This window comes from Gymnodraco acuticeps, unplaced genomic scaffold (assembly GCF_902827175.1).
Source record: "Gymnodraco acuticeps unplaced genomic scaffold, fGymAcu1.1, whole genome shotgun sequence".
Classification (NCBI taxonomy): domain Eukaryota; kingdom Metazoa; phylum Chordata; class Actinopteri; order Perciformes; family Bathydraconidae; genus Gymnodraco; species Gymnodraco acuticeps.
In genome coordinates, this window is record NW_022992284.1 from 103,739 (window position 1) to 116,970 (window position 13,232).

General features: G+C 41.1%; 1 protein-coding gene across 8 annotated transcripts in view; it reads right to left on the minus strand.

The window, feature by feature from the left end:
• LOC117540713 (ERC protein 2-like) overlaps positions 1 to 13,232 on the minus strand; it is a 113,610-nt gene that overhangs the window by 74,655 nt on the left and 25,723 nt on the right. For all 8 annotated transcript variants that reach the window (XR_004568201.1, XM_034207505.1, XM_034207504.1 and 5 more), the window contains one exon: positions 1,964 to 2,131. Coding sequence is in view for 7 of the 8 variants with exons in the window: in XM_034207505.1 (XP_034063396.1) it covers positions 1,964 to 2,131 (168 nt within the window). In the remaining variant the exon portion in view is untranslated. The remainder of the gene's footprint in view (positions 1 to 1,963; positions 2,132 to 13,232) is intronic.

Sequence of the window (13,232 nt, forward strand, 5' to 3'; positions counted from 1 at the left end):
CTTATTTTTAATAAAAATACATAAGTTAAACCCAAAATTCGCGGATTTCCACTATCCCTTTAAACAGTGTCAGTGGAAAATAACCAATCCCTCAAAATGGCATAATTTATAATTAATTGTCGGCTGCAAAGCCAAACTCGAAGAATTGCACAGATTTATTTTATAGATAATAAATCGAGGTTCACACTCAGATCAGCAACATTGCAAAGAAACATGCAGTCACCCTTTGGAAAGCTAATACATCCTTGGCATTTAGATTTGTGTCTAGGGAGGAATTCATGCTGCCTGCATTGACTTCAACCATACACACATACTGTAGACACACACACACACACACACACACACACACACACACGGAGCTTGTCTGTGTATTTTATGATAAGCCAGCAGTATGAAGCCCAGAAAGGAAACAAGCTTTGACTCCTAGCTCCACTCCCGCCTTTCCCAAGAGACACAGCAGTGTAAGTTATAGCCCACAGGGACTGTTGGGAAATAGGAAGTTTGGACAACTGATCAGATTGTGTTCAGTGTATGCAGTGTGGCTAATGGAGTGAAACACCTGTCGGTTCACAATGTAAGATACTTGGCCTGGTTCTTCCTTTAAATATATCTTCTTCTTTCACTCGTGTCACCTTAAAAAAATGTAAGAAGCAGTGTCGTAACACTCTCTTTTATGTCTATGAGTATGTATCACAATACATGTATATTTCATATTGTTTCTAACTGTCACTACTATAAAAATGTTGCATAATAAATATGGGAAGCAGGCTTTTAAGGTTGCCAGTATGTTGATGTATGTATGATGTATGTATGAGGAGATGCAGGTTTTTAAGAGAGAAACCAACCATCAAGACAAAGTGCCTAGTCATGATCCAAAGTTATCTCATTGAGAGTAATAACTCAATCTACTTAGATTGAAAATATATTGTCACTGACACATTAATGTAACCAAATGCCACCAACATAAACTAGCAGAAACATTAATTTGGCCATAAAATAAAGAAAAATAACAATACTAAATATATTTAATGTCAAAAAGCAGAGGGGGTCCATTTATCTGATACAAATAGGCTTATTAAGTGCTTCAAATAAAGAGCTATGGGACCCCAAGGAATTCAGTGCAGGGTGCACATACAGTAAAGGTCATCTTTAACCTTCTCAAACATAAACACCCTGATGTCATACAAATATAAAACATCTTTATGCACACACATACACACTGCATGTGACCTTTGGAGCCCCTTTTCATTAAACTCAGCAAGTGGGAGGGTGGGAGGAGGAGAAAGAAGGAGATCTAATTTGAGGACATGAGAGGAAACAAGGAAGTTGAGAGGGGACCTTTATGTGTGTGTAATTGGTCTGAAGAGGAATTGCCAACATGCACACCACAGGTGGCCACAAGTCTGTCTAAATAGCTAACCTTATAAAAGTCATTAAGGCCTCGGAGACATGCCATGTCAGAGTGTGTGTGCATATGTGTGTAAATGTGTGTGCATATATACAGTATATAGATATAGAAAGGTGTGTGTGCCGCTCTGGGTGTATCTTTGTTAACCATACTGTATGTAATAGAGATTATCGGTGAGCGACACATCTTTCTAGGCACACATTCAATGATTAATTTAACAAACATTCTCACAGTCCATTCACAATGCCAGAGACATTGTCTTGGGGCCAGAATAGAAAATTAATTTCCAATATGACTGGTTCACTAAGCAGATGACAGAAAACAAACCAGTGCCTGATCAAATGTCTACACTGTTCCCCTATAAAACTGATCGAATTAAATGAGCAATAGTTTTTCCTGGCAAATGTATATTGGCAGACGTATAATTACAGTCCCTGATGGTTTTTTCTTTAAGTGTAACCAACTATAATCCCAACTAAAATCAGGACTTTCTTAAAGCTGTATTTGCTTTATTTCAAGGGCCAAATATCTCAATCAACCGCTGAACTCACTTACCTTCTTCTGCAGGACATGAACCTTCCTCTCCTTGACATCGAGCATGTCCTTCATGTCTCTGATCTCTCCTGTCAGCGTGCTCTTTTCATCGTTCAGGTCCTGCAGCTGCTTTGTCTTCTTGGTCAGTAGCTGCTCCTTCTCCTCGAGACGCACACGCAGAGCATCTACCTAGAAAAGACCAAGAATATAAGTCAAGAATAGATAAGCAGATTTAAAACGGACAAACCAAAAGGTTGTTTGACCTACATTTAGTCATACAATCATCACAAGTCAGCTGCTGTACAACACAAACAAGGTAGACACAAAGTCAGACAACCTTAGAATGAAGGGGAAATAGGAGTGACAGTGAGTAATATAGCTCAAGGTTCTTCACTGTATTTTTGACTCCCAGTTCTCAGTCAGGTGGCCCACACTGTATGTTATCATTTACTAAGGAATTGAAATGTCGCAACCTATTTACTCGTTCGTTTTTGGAGGAGGTCAACTTTGACCTAATGTCCATTAAATGAACCATTGTTGACTAATACAGTGTGTGTGAGAAAGAAGGAGGCTGGAGTCTATCCCATCATTTGTTATTGAGAGCTGCTTGATTTGGCCAGTGCTGCCATAGATCAGAGTGCTCATACACTTCCCAAAAACACATTCAAAATCCTCCGTGTCTGGCTGTGTGCAAAGAAGTGAGTGAAATCTGAACTTACACCAAAACGTTTTACAGGACATCCATCAGTGTTCCACACACACACACACACACACACACACACACACACACACACACACACACACACACACACACACACACACACACACACACACACACACACACACACACACACACACACACACACACACACACACACACACACACACACACACACACACACACACCATGGCACAATGAGGAGACCCTTTTGAACTTTATTTTAAGGTGCATGTGTTTTACAAGAGACACATGCATACTTGTAATAATCAGTGAAGAAAGATGGGCTTGTTAACTGTTGTTTTTAAAAAGTCTGTGAAAACACTTAAAGCTCTCCAGCTCATCTCAACTGTTTCACAAGTCACCTGACATTCATAAAATGAGAGAGCAGTGGTGGAAAGAAACTAAATACATTTACAAAATGGTGTGTTCACTATACAGAAATGTCTAACTCTGATACCTTGAACAATAGCAGTATTTCATATGAAATCACAAGAGCACCTTCCAGCACGACTAAAGTTGATTGATTCATATTTGTTTAATAAAGATTCACCTTGTGAAAGGTATGCAATATTTACATTGCAGTATTGTCATTTAAGTGAATGCCACTCGTTGGAGTATTTTAGAAACTAAAGAATGCCAAACCACAGTAGGAAAAACAATAATGTGCCACTCATAACTACAAAAATGGAAAATAACAACAGATCACAATTCAATTGAGAGTCACCACTGTATTGTGCAAGAGTTAGTTCCTTCCTGTGTGTTTGTGTGTATGTGCTTGTGTAAAATGAGAGAGCCGTTGCATGGTCTCAGACACACAGAGGGCTCCTCTCAAGCAGTAGCATTAGAAGCAGGCCAGGACCCCCAGGTGTAAGATGCTGAAGTATTTATCTCATATTGCTCCGCTGGCAGACAACCAGAGTCTAATACTGAGCCCTGCTCTGTCTTCCCCACTCCACACTGGCGCGCACAGACACACACACATTTACACATCCACACACACTATAATGGTGCTACTAATCCTTTATACGCACAGTTCGTTTGCACATGCACATCCTTCTGTGTGTGTGTGTGTGTGTGTGTGTGTGTGTGTGTGTGTGTGTGTGTGTGTGTGTGTGTGTGTGTGTGTGTGTGTGTGTGTGTGTGTGTGTGTGTGTGTGTGTGTGTGTGTGTGTGTGTGTGTGTGTGTGTGTGTGTGTGTGTGTGTGTGTGTGTGTGTGTGTGTGTGTGTGTGTGTGTGTGTGTGTGTGTGTGTGTGTGTGTGTGTGTCACTGTGAGTGAGACAGAATAATGGAGAAAGAGAAACCCCCTCCTCTCAAACCCCACCTGGCAAGGAGCAATTTAGCAAGAATGTAGCAGAGAGGCCTAACAGGAAATCCCTGCTGTCTCACCTGCACTGGCCCACTAAGCTGTGATAGTACGGTACAGACGCACTGCTAATACCCTCTTAAAGCACTCACCGCTGCCAGGCACAGTACACGAAAAACAAGGAGGGCGATGGACAGACGAGGAGGGAGGGATGAAAGGATGGAGAGGAGTTAGGGTGAAGGTAAGGGGAGAGTGGAGGGAGATGAGTCGAATTATTAAGAGCACATTAACACCAATGACAGGCTGCTCCTCCACCGGCGAAAGCTACTACCCCATCAGCAGGTCTGTTATAGGATCTATAGCTTCATCAGCTGGCACTATGCTGAGATGATAGACAGCTAACAAGTCGGGGTGATTAACCTCTCGCTTCTCCTTCAATTTCCTCTCTAATTTTCATTCCTTCTAGTCTCGTTCTTCCCAATGTTGTCTTCTAACCTCTCTCTTTCAACACTCCAGCCCTGCTCCGAACTCTCCAGGAGGTTTCCTATTGCCATTTAAAAGCTGCAGGTCCTGTGGCGAGACAAAGTGATGTGTTGGTGTGAGAAATTCCCTCAAGTCGTCAAGCCAGGTTGTCTTTGGGACAGAACCACGTTTCCCAGCTAGGACTTTGTAAGTTTGCTCATTTAATGTGTGTTTCCATCTGAGAGCAATAACACACAAAGCAGAACTCCTACTTCTTAAGTTCAACTGTGGTACTCATTCTGCTTATGCGATTGTACACTGGGGATTGTATACTGTTTTGTTATCATTTGTTATTACACAGCTTTTTTTAACTTTAGTTTATGAGGGAAAGAAGTAGAGCGGCCCACTGCTGTCTACTCTGACCCAGCTCTAATCCAAAAGGGACTTTAGAGGTGCATTGAGGCGTTCCTCAGAAAATATTAATTAAAAACACGTCTTTATCAACACATCTTCCCCCCAGAACCCTACTAAAACTTTCCAGCCCCTCACTCAGCACCAAATCATTTGAAAAAGGACCCTGATATGTTTTCAAGATCATGTGGTTGCATAGCCATTAATCCTTTGCAAAACGTCTGATTTCTTTAAATGAATGCTTATTAGCTAATCACTACTTGGAAAGTATTTATTCAAGAGATTTCTACCTGCATTTAAACATACAACCATGTACACAAAAGCATTAAGACACATTCATTGTCCTTGACTTCCTGTCTCATGCTAACAATGATAGTCGAATGTGGATTCTGGACACTGGTTAGCAAAGTAAGATGTTTGTCCTCACCTCCCTTTTTCCTGCCTCTCATTTCATCATAAAAGTTCTTTTGGCAGGAGAATCTGCAAAGGTATCAGGGACAGCGTCGGCTCTAGGCTGCAATTAACAACACAGGGACTATATGAGTACACTACCGTCCAAAACGGCAAAACCAGAGATGATGGGGAGACCAGAGCAGAGGCCAGGGGACGCACCAACACTTGCATATTTACAAACTGACAGTTGCACTCTCTCACAACCCACTTGGGTGACCAGAAAAACATTTCCAATATGATCTCTTATCTCTTTCTCTAGCAATAAGAATAAGTATGAATGTCACTTCAGCTGACAACAGCACCATAAAAGTTGTTAAATCCTAGGAGTGGTCTCATGGTGTATTATGGGATGTCTGAACTCGGGTTAAGTCAGGCTGCTGCGGTGCGCTACGCACAGCTGTGTGAGCTATTCACTTCTCTGGCTATGATGTTCAGCGAGCCTGTGTAAATACAGCACAGGGCAGCCATTAGACATCATTTATTTAAAGGGCATGCTGTGAAATTAATCATCTACATTTATGAAATAATGTTCGACTCATTTATGTTTGTCTAAGCATTAATGTGGCCAAATTGTATTGCTTAAAGAAGTATGGCTATCTAATTTCAAGATGACGCTATAGACCACCAGAATATCTCTCATACCAGCTATAATTATTCAAATATCTCTTTTTATTGAAAATCATACATCAAAGTGAAACCAACACACTCTCATATGATGAATAAGTAAGAGAATTAATGCCGACTTCTGGGTTCAAACAGCTAGTTGGTGTTAGTTTTTATTTCACTCTGGCTTATTTCTTCTTTGTCAAAGATTGGTGGAAGGTGAATAGAAAATGGCCAATCAAGTCTATGATTACATGTGTTTACAGTATTAACAGATGGTGTAAAAGCACCTGACTGTGGGGTCCCATACGACCAGATGTGAGACGAAGCAGTGTTAAATAATCCATAGTTTCCATGTGAGGCAATAGAAACTTCCAATAGATGTCAAGAGGTCATTGTTGAAAGTTGTGAGGTTAAACAGCGGAAGAACAAAGAGGGTTTCTTTCATATGAGCGTGCATATTTATGTTGGCATATACTGTATGTGTGTGCACAGATTCACGAGGAAGTTGAAATGTCAAACGAAACATTTAGGTACTTCACAGAGCAACTGTGAACAAGGGCTGAGCTTCTCCAATACCCGGCGCTGATTCACGGTTCTCATATTTTCATACATACACACATAATACATTGACTGTAAATACAAGCCAATTCAAATGCACACACAAAATACTTCCTCTCCACCTGAGCTGCCAGACATGACGACACCGGAGCTGAGCTTTACGGGAATGAGGGACATTTTCTATCCCATCTCTTAGGCTGGGTGTCATTTGAGGTGGGTCATCAAAGCTAGGGTTAAGGCAATAGTCTGAGAATTGTCTAATAGTCGGAAAACCTTAGGATAATAGGCGGATGTAAGCTGCCTCACAGCAGGGGCTGCGGGGTGGACTTTGGGGCAGTTTTATTGTACGCTCCAACATCTGTGGATCAAACCATGGCAACACAGCTGTCTGCCCACAGGCTACAGAGGAAATATGGGAAAGCGCAGATGTACAAAAAAAGACAAGGACACAGACACGCACACACGGAGAACTCCCAGGATCCACTGACAAAAGGATCTTTGTCAACAGAATGAATGTTTTTTACCAGAGAATGAAAGTCAAACATTTCATGCTTTTGTGATCAGACCAGAGGATGGATATATGACACAAAAAATGTAGGGGGAATCACCTATCACACTAACCCTAACCCTCACTGCTCACATCTGCCTAATTCTCTCTCTCCATCCATCATTAACTCCTCCAGCATAGAGGGACACAACACAAACACGTACATACTGTACACGTACAGCATAACGGAAGAGAAGCTGCGGGCGTTCCCCCTCATTAACACTTCTTCCTTCTTTGATTATTTTTCCTGATCATTTCCATCACCGCATGCCAGTTTCTACATCCTGTTTCCAGGGAATCCATTTCCTGTCAAACCACACTGAACAGTTACTGGCAAACATTTGCATACAGTAAGCACATGAAATCAGTTTGATTTATGTTTGGATTATTTTCTGTCAATCTGCTCCTCTGTCAAACACACCCTCATGATCTTTGATGCAGAAAGCACAGGGAGAGTAACTTAAAAAAATAAAAATACTTTAAAAAATGTAGATGTTTTCAATTGCAACCAATGTAGCTTATTTCTGAGGTATCTCTGAGACAACTGAATCTTCTGATAAAAGGGTTAGCGTTAGGGAGCCACTAAAAGTTGCTTGAGGCTCAGAATCAGAATACCTTTATTCCTCCCACAGAGGGGAAATGTACTCGTAAGGGAGAAGTAATATTGATTCAGTAATTGTTTTCTGTCTATGCTGCCAATCAACAATGCTTCAGCACATTGTTATGAGGGTTTGAATATCAACCCAACTGTGTAGAGATAATAGTCAATTTGTACATACCCTTTAGGTCACTCCCAAATACCTTTAAAACCAGGTAGGACTTACACCTCATAGTCATTGATTCCTTTCATATCAAAATGTTGGATTAGAGCCAACAACATGTCATAGTCCCCCATAAAAGAAAGGACAGAAAGGTTTCGGCTTTTTCTGATTCAAGCATTCTATTGAGAAACCTACTATTAGCAAAGATTGAACTGTATGTGGTAACTGTAACTGTATTATTGTAGCACTTCACATTTGTGTATCTGCATGTGTGTGTGTCTATATGTGTGTAGGAAATTAGAGGTTAAGTGGTCTGAGCAAGGCAGGGTGACCCTGAGGAGAGAGAAGGTCAGAACAAAAAGAAAGGAGAGTATTGTCTTTGGCTGTCTCTATCAGCACCTCACTGCCTACTGGTTAACCAGCCGCTGACTGACAGAGGACCAAGCAAAGCCCTAATTACTCTCTGCGTTTATGTGTGTTTTTGTTTAGTTTCAAAATGTGCAAAAATAGAAGACCTTCATGTAGGATAAACCATCCAACAAATTAAATGTACCTTAAAAGTACCCAAACTTAAAGCATAATTTAGACTTGTATGCACGAGAACAAATGGGCGGGTTTTGTGCACATAATAATGTGCCATGTGGGAAGACCTGTTGTTTGTTGGCTCATGTGCACATATTTACCTTGTTCCCTGTGTAAACCATTATATATCTCATCCCGGTTCTGACCTCTATAACTCCACTTTATAGCTTTTCCACATGGCCGCTGAATAACTATCGGGGGCTTTATCTTGGACGGCACCATGTTTGTTCTGGGGGGCCCAGCGCTTTGCTACTCGCACTCTATCCCAAACCGCACCACCCCAGGAACCCAATAGCATGCTGTTGGGTCTGAGAGTGGAGACCACGGTCAGTCAGGTCCAGATGAGGTCATTTTGTAACTGGTCCTTAGGATTTGAATGTGAAGTTTTGAATTACTGATCAGCCTAAAACAGGAACTGCTTTCCATTTGCTTATGCCAACCAACTGACTGTTGTTTTCATTTGGTTCATCAAGTTCTCACTTAATAATGTGTACATACACTTTCACTTGCAGTTAGGCCAATAGATGAGGGATGAAAATGGATATAGAAGAAGGAGAAGTAGGTGAGAGAATGTGGGGGGCCAGATGGAGGAAGATACTATGAGGGAAGAGAAAATAAGAATGGAGGGAGCAAAAGGGAATGAGGCAGATAGAAAGACGGAGAGCGACAACACAGCAGGGGGAGCGAACAGGGCGGAGTGAAACCAGGTTGAGACCACATCTTTTCTCCGCCTCACTACCAAGATGAACCATTAATCAGCCAAGAGAACAAGGAAAGATCAACACAAATAGTCCAACAGGGACCACAGCATACTGTACTATCGCATCACTCACTGACAATAGCCTGCAGCCTCATACATCCATCAAGCAACTCTATTCTCTCACTTCTTGCTTCCTCTTTTCGTTTCAAATATCCTTGATTCTTTCCCTTTCCTGCTCCAGATTTATTCGCTATTTATCACTGTCGTTATGGTTGATGTAAGCAAGTCATTTTTGAGTCATTTATATCTTCTTCAAGTCATTACACCTCAACCTCAATATCAAAACTCAGTGGAGGTCTTCTGGCAAACACATTGCAAACGCATGTGATGAAAGCGAACCCCAAGATATTTGAGGTCACATCTGAGAAAGTTAAACTGAAATACCACAGACTGCTCTCTGTAAACACTGACATTTTGCCACATCGCAAAGTGAACATTAAAGGCATGATGCTCCAACACTTTTGTTGGCTCTCTGTGAGGAACAAAGTATCAAATGATATGTTTCTGTGTTATTAATGTGTCTGAATTAGACTTTGATTTAAGCACCTTGAACCCACGTCAGGTCTGCTTTTCCCCTGTGTGGGTAAGGGGCCACCTGCTAAACAAATGCCTCGAGTAATGAACGCGTAAATCAAGGCATATCAACCTTAAGAAAATGACATCTTTACTAATATCTGCCAAAGACGCTAAATACAAGATGATTTGTTTCATCAATAAATGTAAAGTAATAATTCATATGAATAGAAATAACAGGTCCCATAACACAATGCCAATAAATTATTTTAGCTGCTAAGACATGTATGTCAGTAGTCCAAATGAAACTCTGCAATTCCTTTTAACAAGTCAGCCACAATGTAAAAAGCCTATTTTGTTTTACTGAAAGTATGGAAAAGGATCAATAACAGTTGGAGGAACTGAAACGAAGCTCAAACAACCATCCTTACAGCAGCTTTCAAGTTACCAAATGTAGGCTCCCTCTAATGTTGTTTCATGCATACTGGCATATAGATGAGAAAACAGAAGCTCTAAAACAGGGGTGTCAAACTCAAATACACAGTGGGCCAAAATAAAATCAGTACTAGTCGAGGGCCGGACTGGTTCAATGTTTATTGCAGAACTTATTGAAATGAACTTATTGCACATATTAAACTTGGGACTAACACAGCTTAAATTATTGCCTATAAAAACAACATTCAATAATCAGTTGCATTCATTTCTTATGGCTCTATCTGCAGCTTTTCCGGAGTCATTTCTTATGATTACATTTTTCCACAGGCCAACAACAGCTTCAAAAAAACTATTTCCCTCAAAGAAAAACCAAACATGCCCTGTTGTCGCAAGAAAGTGCAAAATGAAACATCCATTGAAACTCTCTGTGCTGCTCTGTGATGCTAGTTCAAGCCAAGATACTTGGCATCTCATCTTGGGTGCAAGTTCATCAGTGTTTGGGGTCATGCTCTGAGCTGAGGAAATCCTCAGGATTGAGTGAAGGTGTGCGTGCAATATACCGGTGGGCCAGATCTAATAGTAATTAAGAATTATCCTGCGGGCCGAAATTAAATCCACCACGGGCCTGATTTGGCCCCCGGGCCTTGAGTTTGACACATGTGCTCTAAAATAATAAACACACTCAAAAGAAAATAATTCTTCATTGCTATAATGACAATAACCATGTTGTGCATTAATTTTCATGAATAATCAGTGAGCAAGATATATTATTATGGTCTCAAAATGAATAGGGTGTGTCTTTTAGACAAAGAGATGGCAACTTTACGCGTTTTTTTCGGATTTTATTGCGTCAGTGGCCAAGTGAGGGTTTCATCCTCCAATTCTATCCATCTAAGTGTGGAAATGGCCAAGTGTGGAAAGTGCTGTCTCAACTAAACAGAGCACCCCATCTCAAAAGTCAGATTTGGCCTCATTTAGTTTAACGTTTATATTGACAAGTATATCCTCAAAGTCAAAGCACATGCATGTCCCTTTGCCAATAGGGTTCATGGCCTATTCCTTTGTTCCTGGCTGGTTAAATATTCAGGAAGGTCTCTGATATGTTACCTGATCGGCCGGAGTAAAGTTACAGCCCTGCATTGTCGTGATCAGGACAGAAATGACACATGCACATACTGTATTAAAGGGTTTAGTTTCCACAGACGTGGGCAGAAGTCTTACAAGCATAGACTCATTATGTTCCACATTTTCCAGTTATCTGGAGCCCCATTCAATCATGGCAATTTAGAATCTGTCCGTAACTTTGACTGACAAATAAATACAATTCCATTTTCTCATTCCCTCGCTCACAGTGCTGCTCTGTTCCCTGACTGGTCCCTTCTTCCTATTGCTTTTAGAGACAAGTGTATGTGAGATTAAACTACTCCTCAGGTCTGGGAGACACCAGCCGGTCTCTGGGGGAGTGGACTACTGTACCAATCACTGTCATTCATGATGAGACTGCCTTGCCCACACACACACACACACACACACACACACACACACACACACACACACACACACACACACACACACACAGGGAGGGGTATGATGCCCCAGTAGTCATGAGTAAAACAGAGAGGGAATGTGGGGAATATTAAATGCGATGTCGGAAAGCTGAAACAAACTGAAGGGAGATGAAGTAATAAAATGAGAGGATGGAAGGAATGAGGTGAGAAGGGAGCTCCAGTAAATATGGCTGTGCTTTTTCAGCCGAATGATTGACAGACAGTAGAGGATGCTGGCCTCGAGCACACTTAATAACTTTACTCATCCTCTGGTTTGCCCACTTAGTCCAGGAAACCTTAGCCTTTCCCAAGCTAGGGGAAATGCCACTTCAATCGCAGGGTAAAACTACTCTAGACCAGAGAAGAGAGTCCAGCAATCAGCAGTGACAGCGTACGTGTTTTCGTGTGCATGTCTTTTTGTGCGAATGTGTGTGTGTGTTTGTGGTGATCAAGACTGTCAGATCTGATTACAGCCTGCTGCAGTAGCCTAGAAAATGAGAAGTGAAGAGAGACTACAGTGATGTGCCAGTGCCCTGAGCATTATATTCAATTATATATAATTCCCTTGTCATGAACCCACATGTTAATGCGTAAACATACATATACAGTATGTCATATAAACAGACACACACACAATGCCTGCCCATCATTTTCATTTCACATTGAATGGCTCAAGCAACTAGCAATTATAGTGGTCAAAAACAGCATGATATTTTCTAATGGTATAATATTCATCTGATATGCATAAACCACTATACAGTTGTTTATATAGTGGTATATAATGTTATCCATTGGAATCCTGCTCTGAACAGTGTATTCATAAGATCCTTTTAGCTTTATGTTGATTGTATGGGGGTTTGCATGATCAAAATTAAAGGTCCCATGTCATGCTTTTCCGGTTATTACCCGTCCCCTTGTGTGTTATGAAGGTTTGTATGCATGTGAACGGTCTGCAAAGTCACAAACCCTCAAAGTACACCCTGTACCGAGTAAAACTCTAACACAAAAAAGACCTGTCTATGCTGCCCCAGAACGCCTCGTTGGAGATTTCTCTTTTTCTTCCTGGGTACAGTGACGTGACCATACCTATGGACCCATCCGTGGAGCTCCTCACCAGAGATGGGGTCGTTACTAAAAAAAAGTAATATATTACATATTATATATTACTTTTTAAAAAAAGTAATATATTACACTACTTCGTTACTCTCTACATAAAGTAACTCGTTACTTTACTCGTTACTTTACTCGTTACTTTACTCGCAGGGCCGGCCCGCCCCTCCCTACAGGCAGATCACGCAGACTGCGGCGCACCTACAGTGTGCGCGCCACAGTTTTGCCTCTGCGAGACTCCACTTGCACCCCCAATTACTATTGCATTAAGGAAGACATAACACAAGTCTTTCTTTATGCTCTAAAATAGGCTACCAGCCACACAACAAGCTAACAGTCTGTGAAACGTCAAGACACTAATTAATTAAACCAGTTCAAGACGCATTATTCTTATCATTCTTTTTGAGCGCAGTAACGGTAAGGTATCTAATTACTTATTTATTTAGTATTCCATAACTTAGTAACAGAGATGGTCAAACTAAAGTGGTAGAGACATGGCAGAATTCCTACAATGAAGCG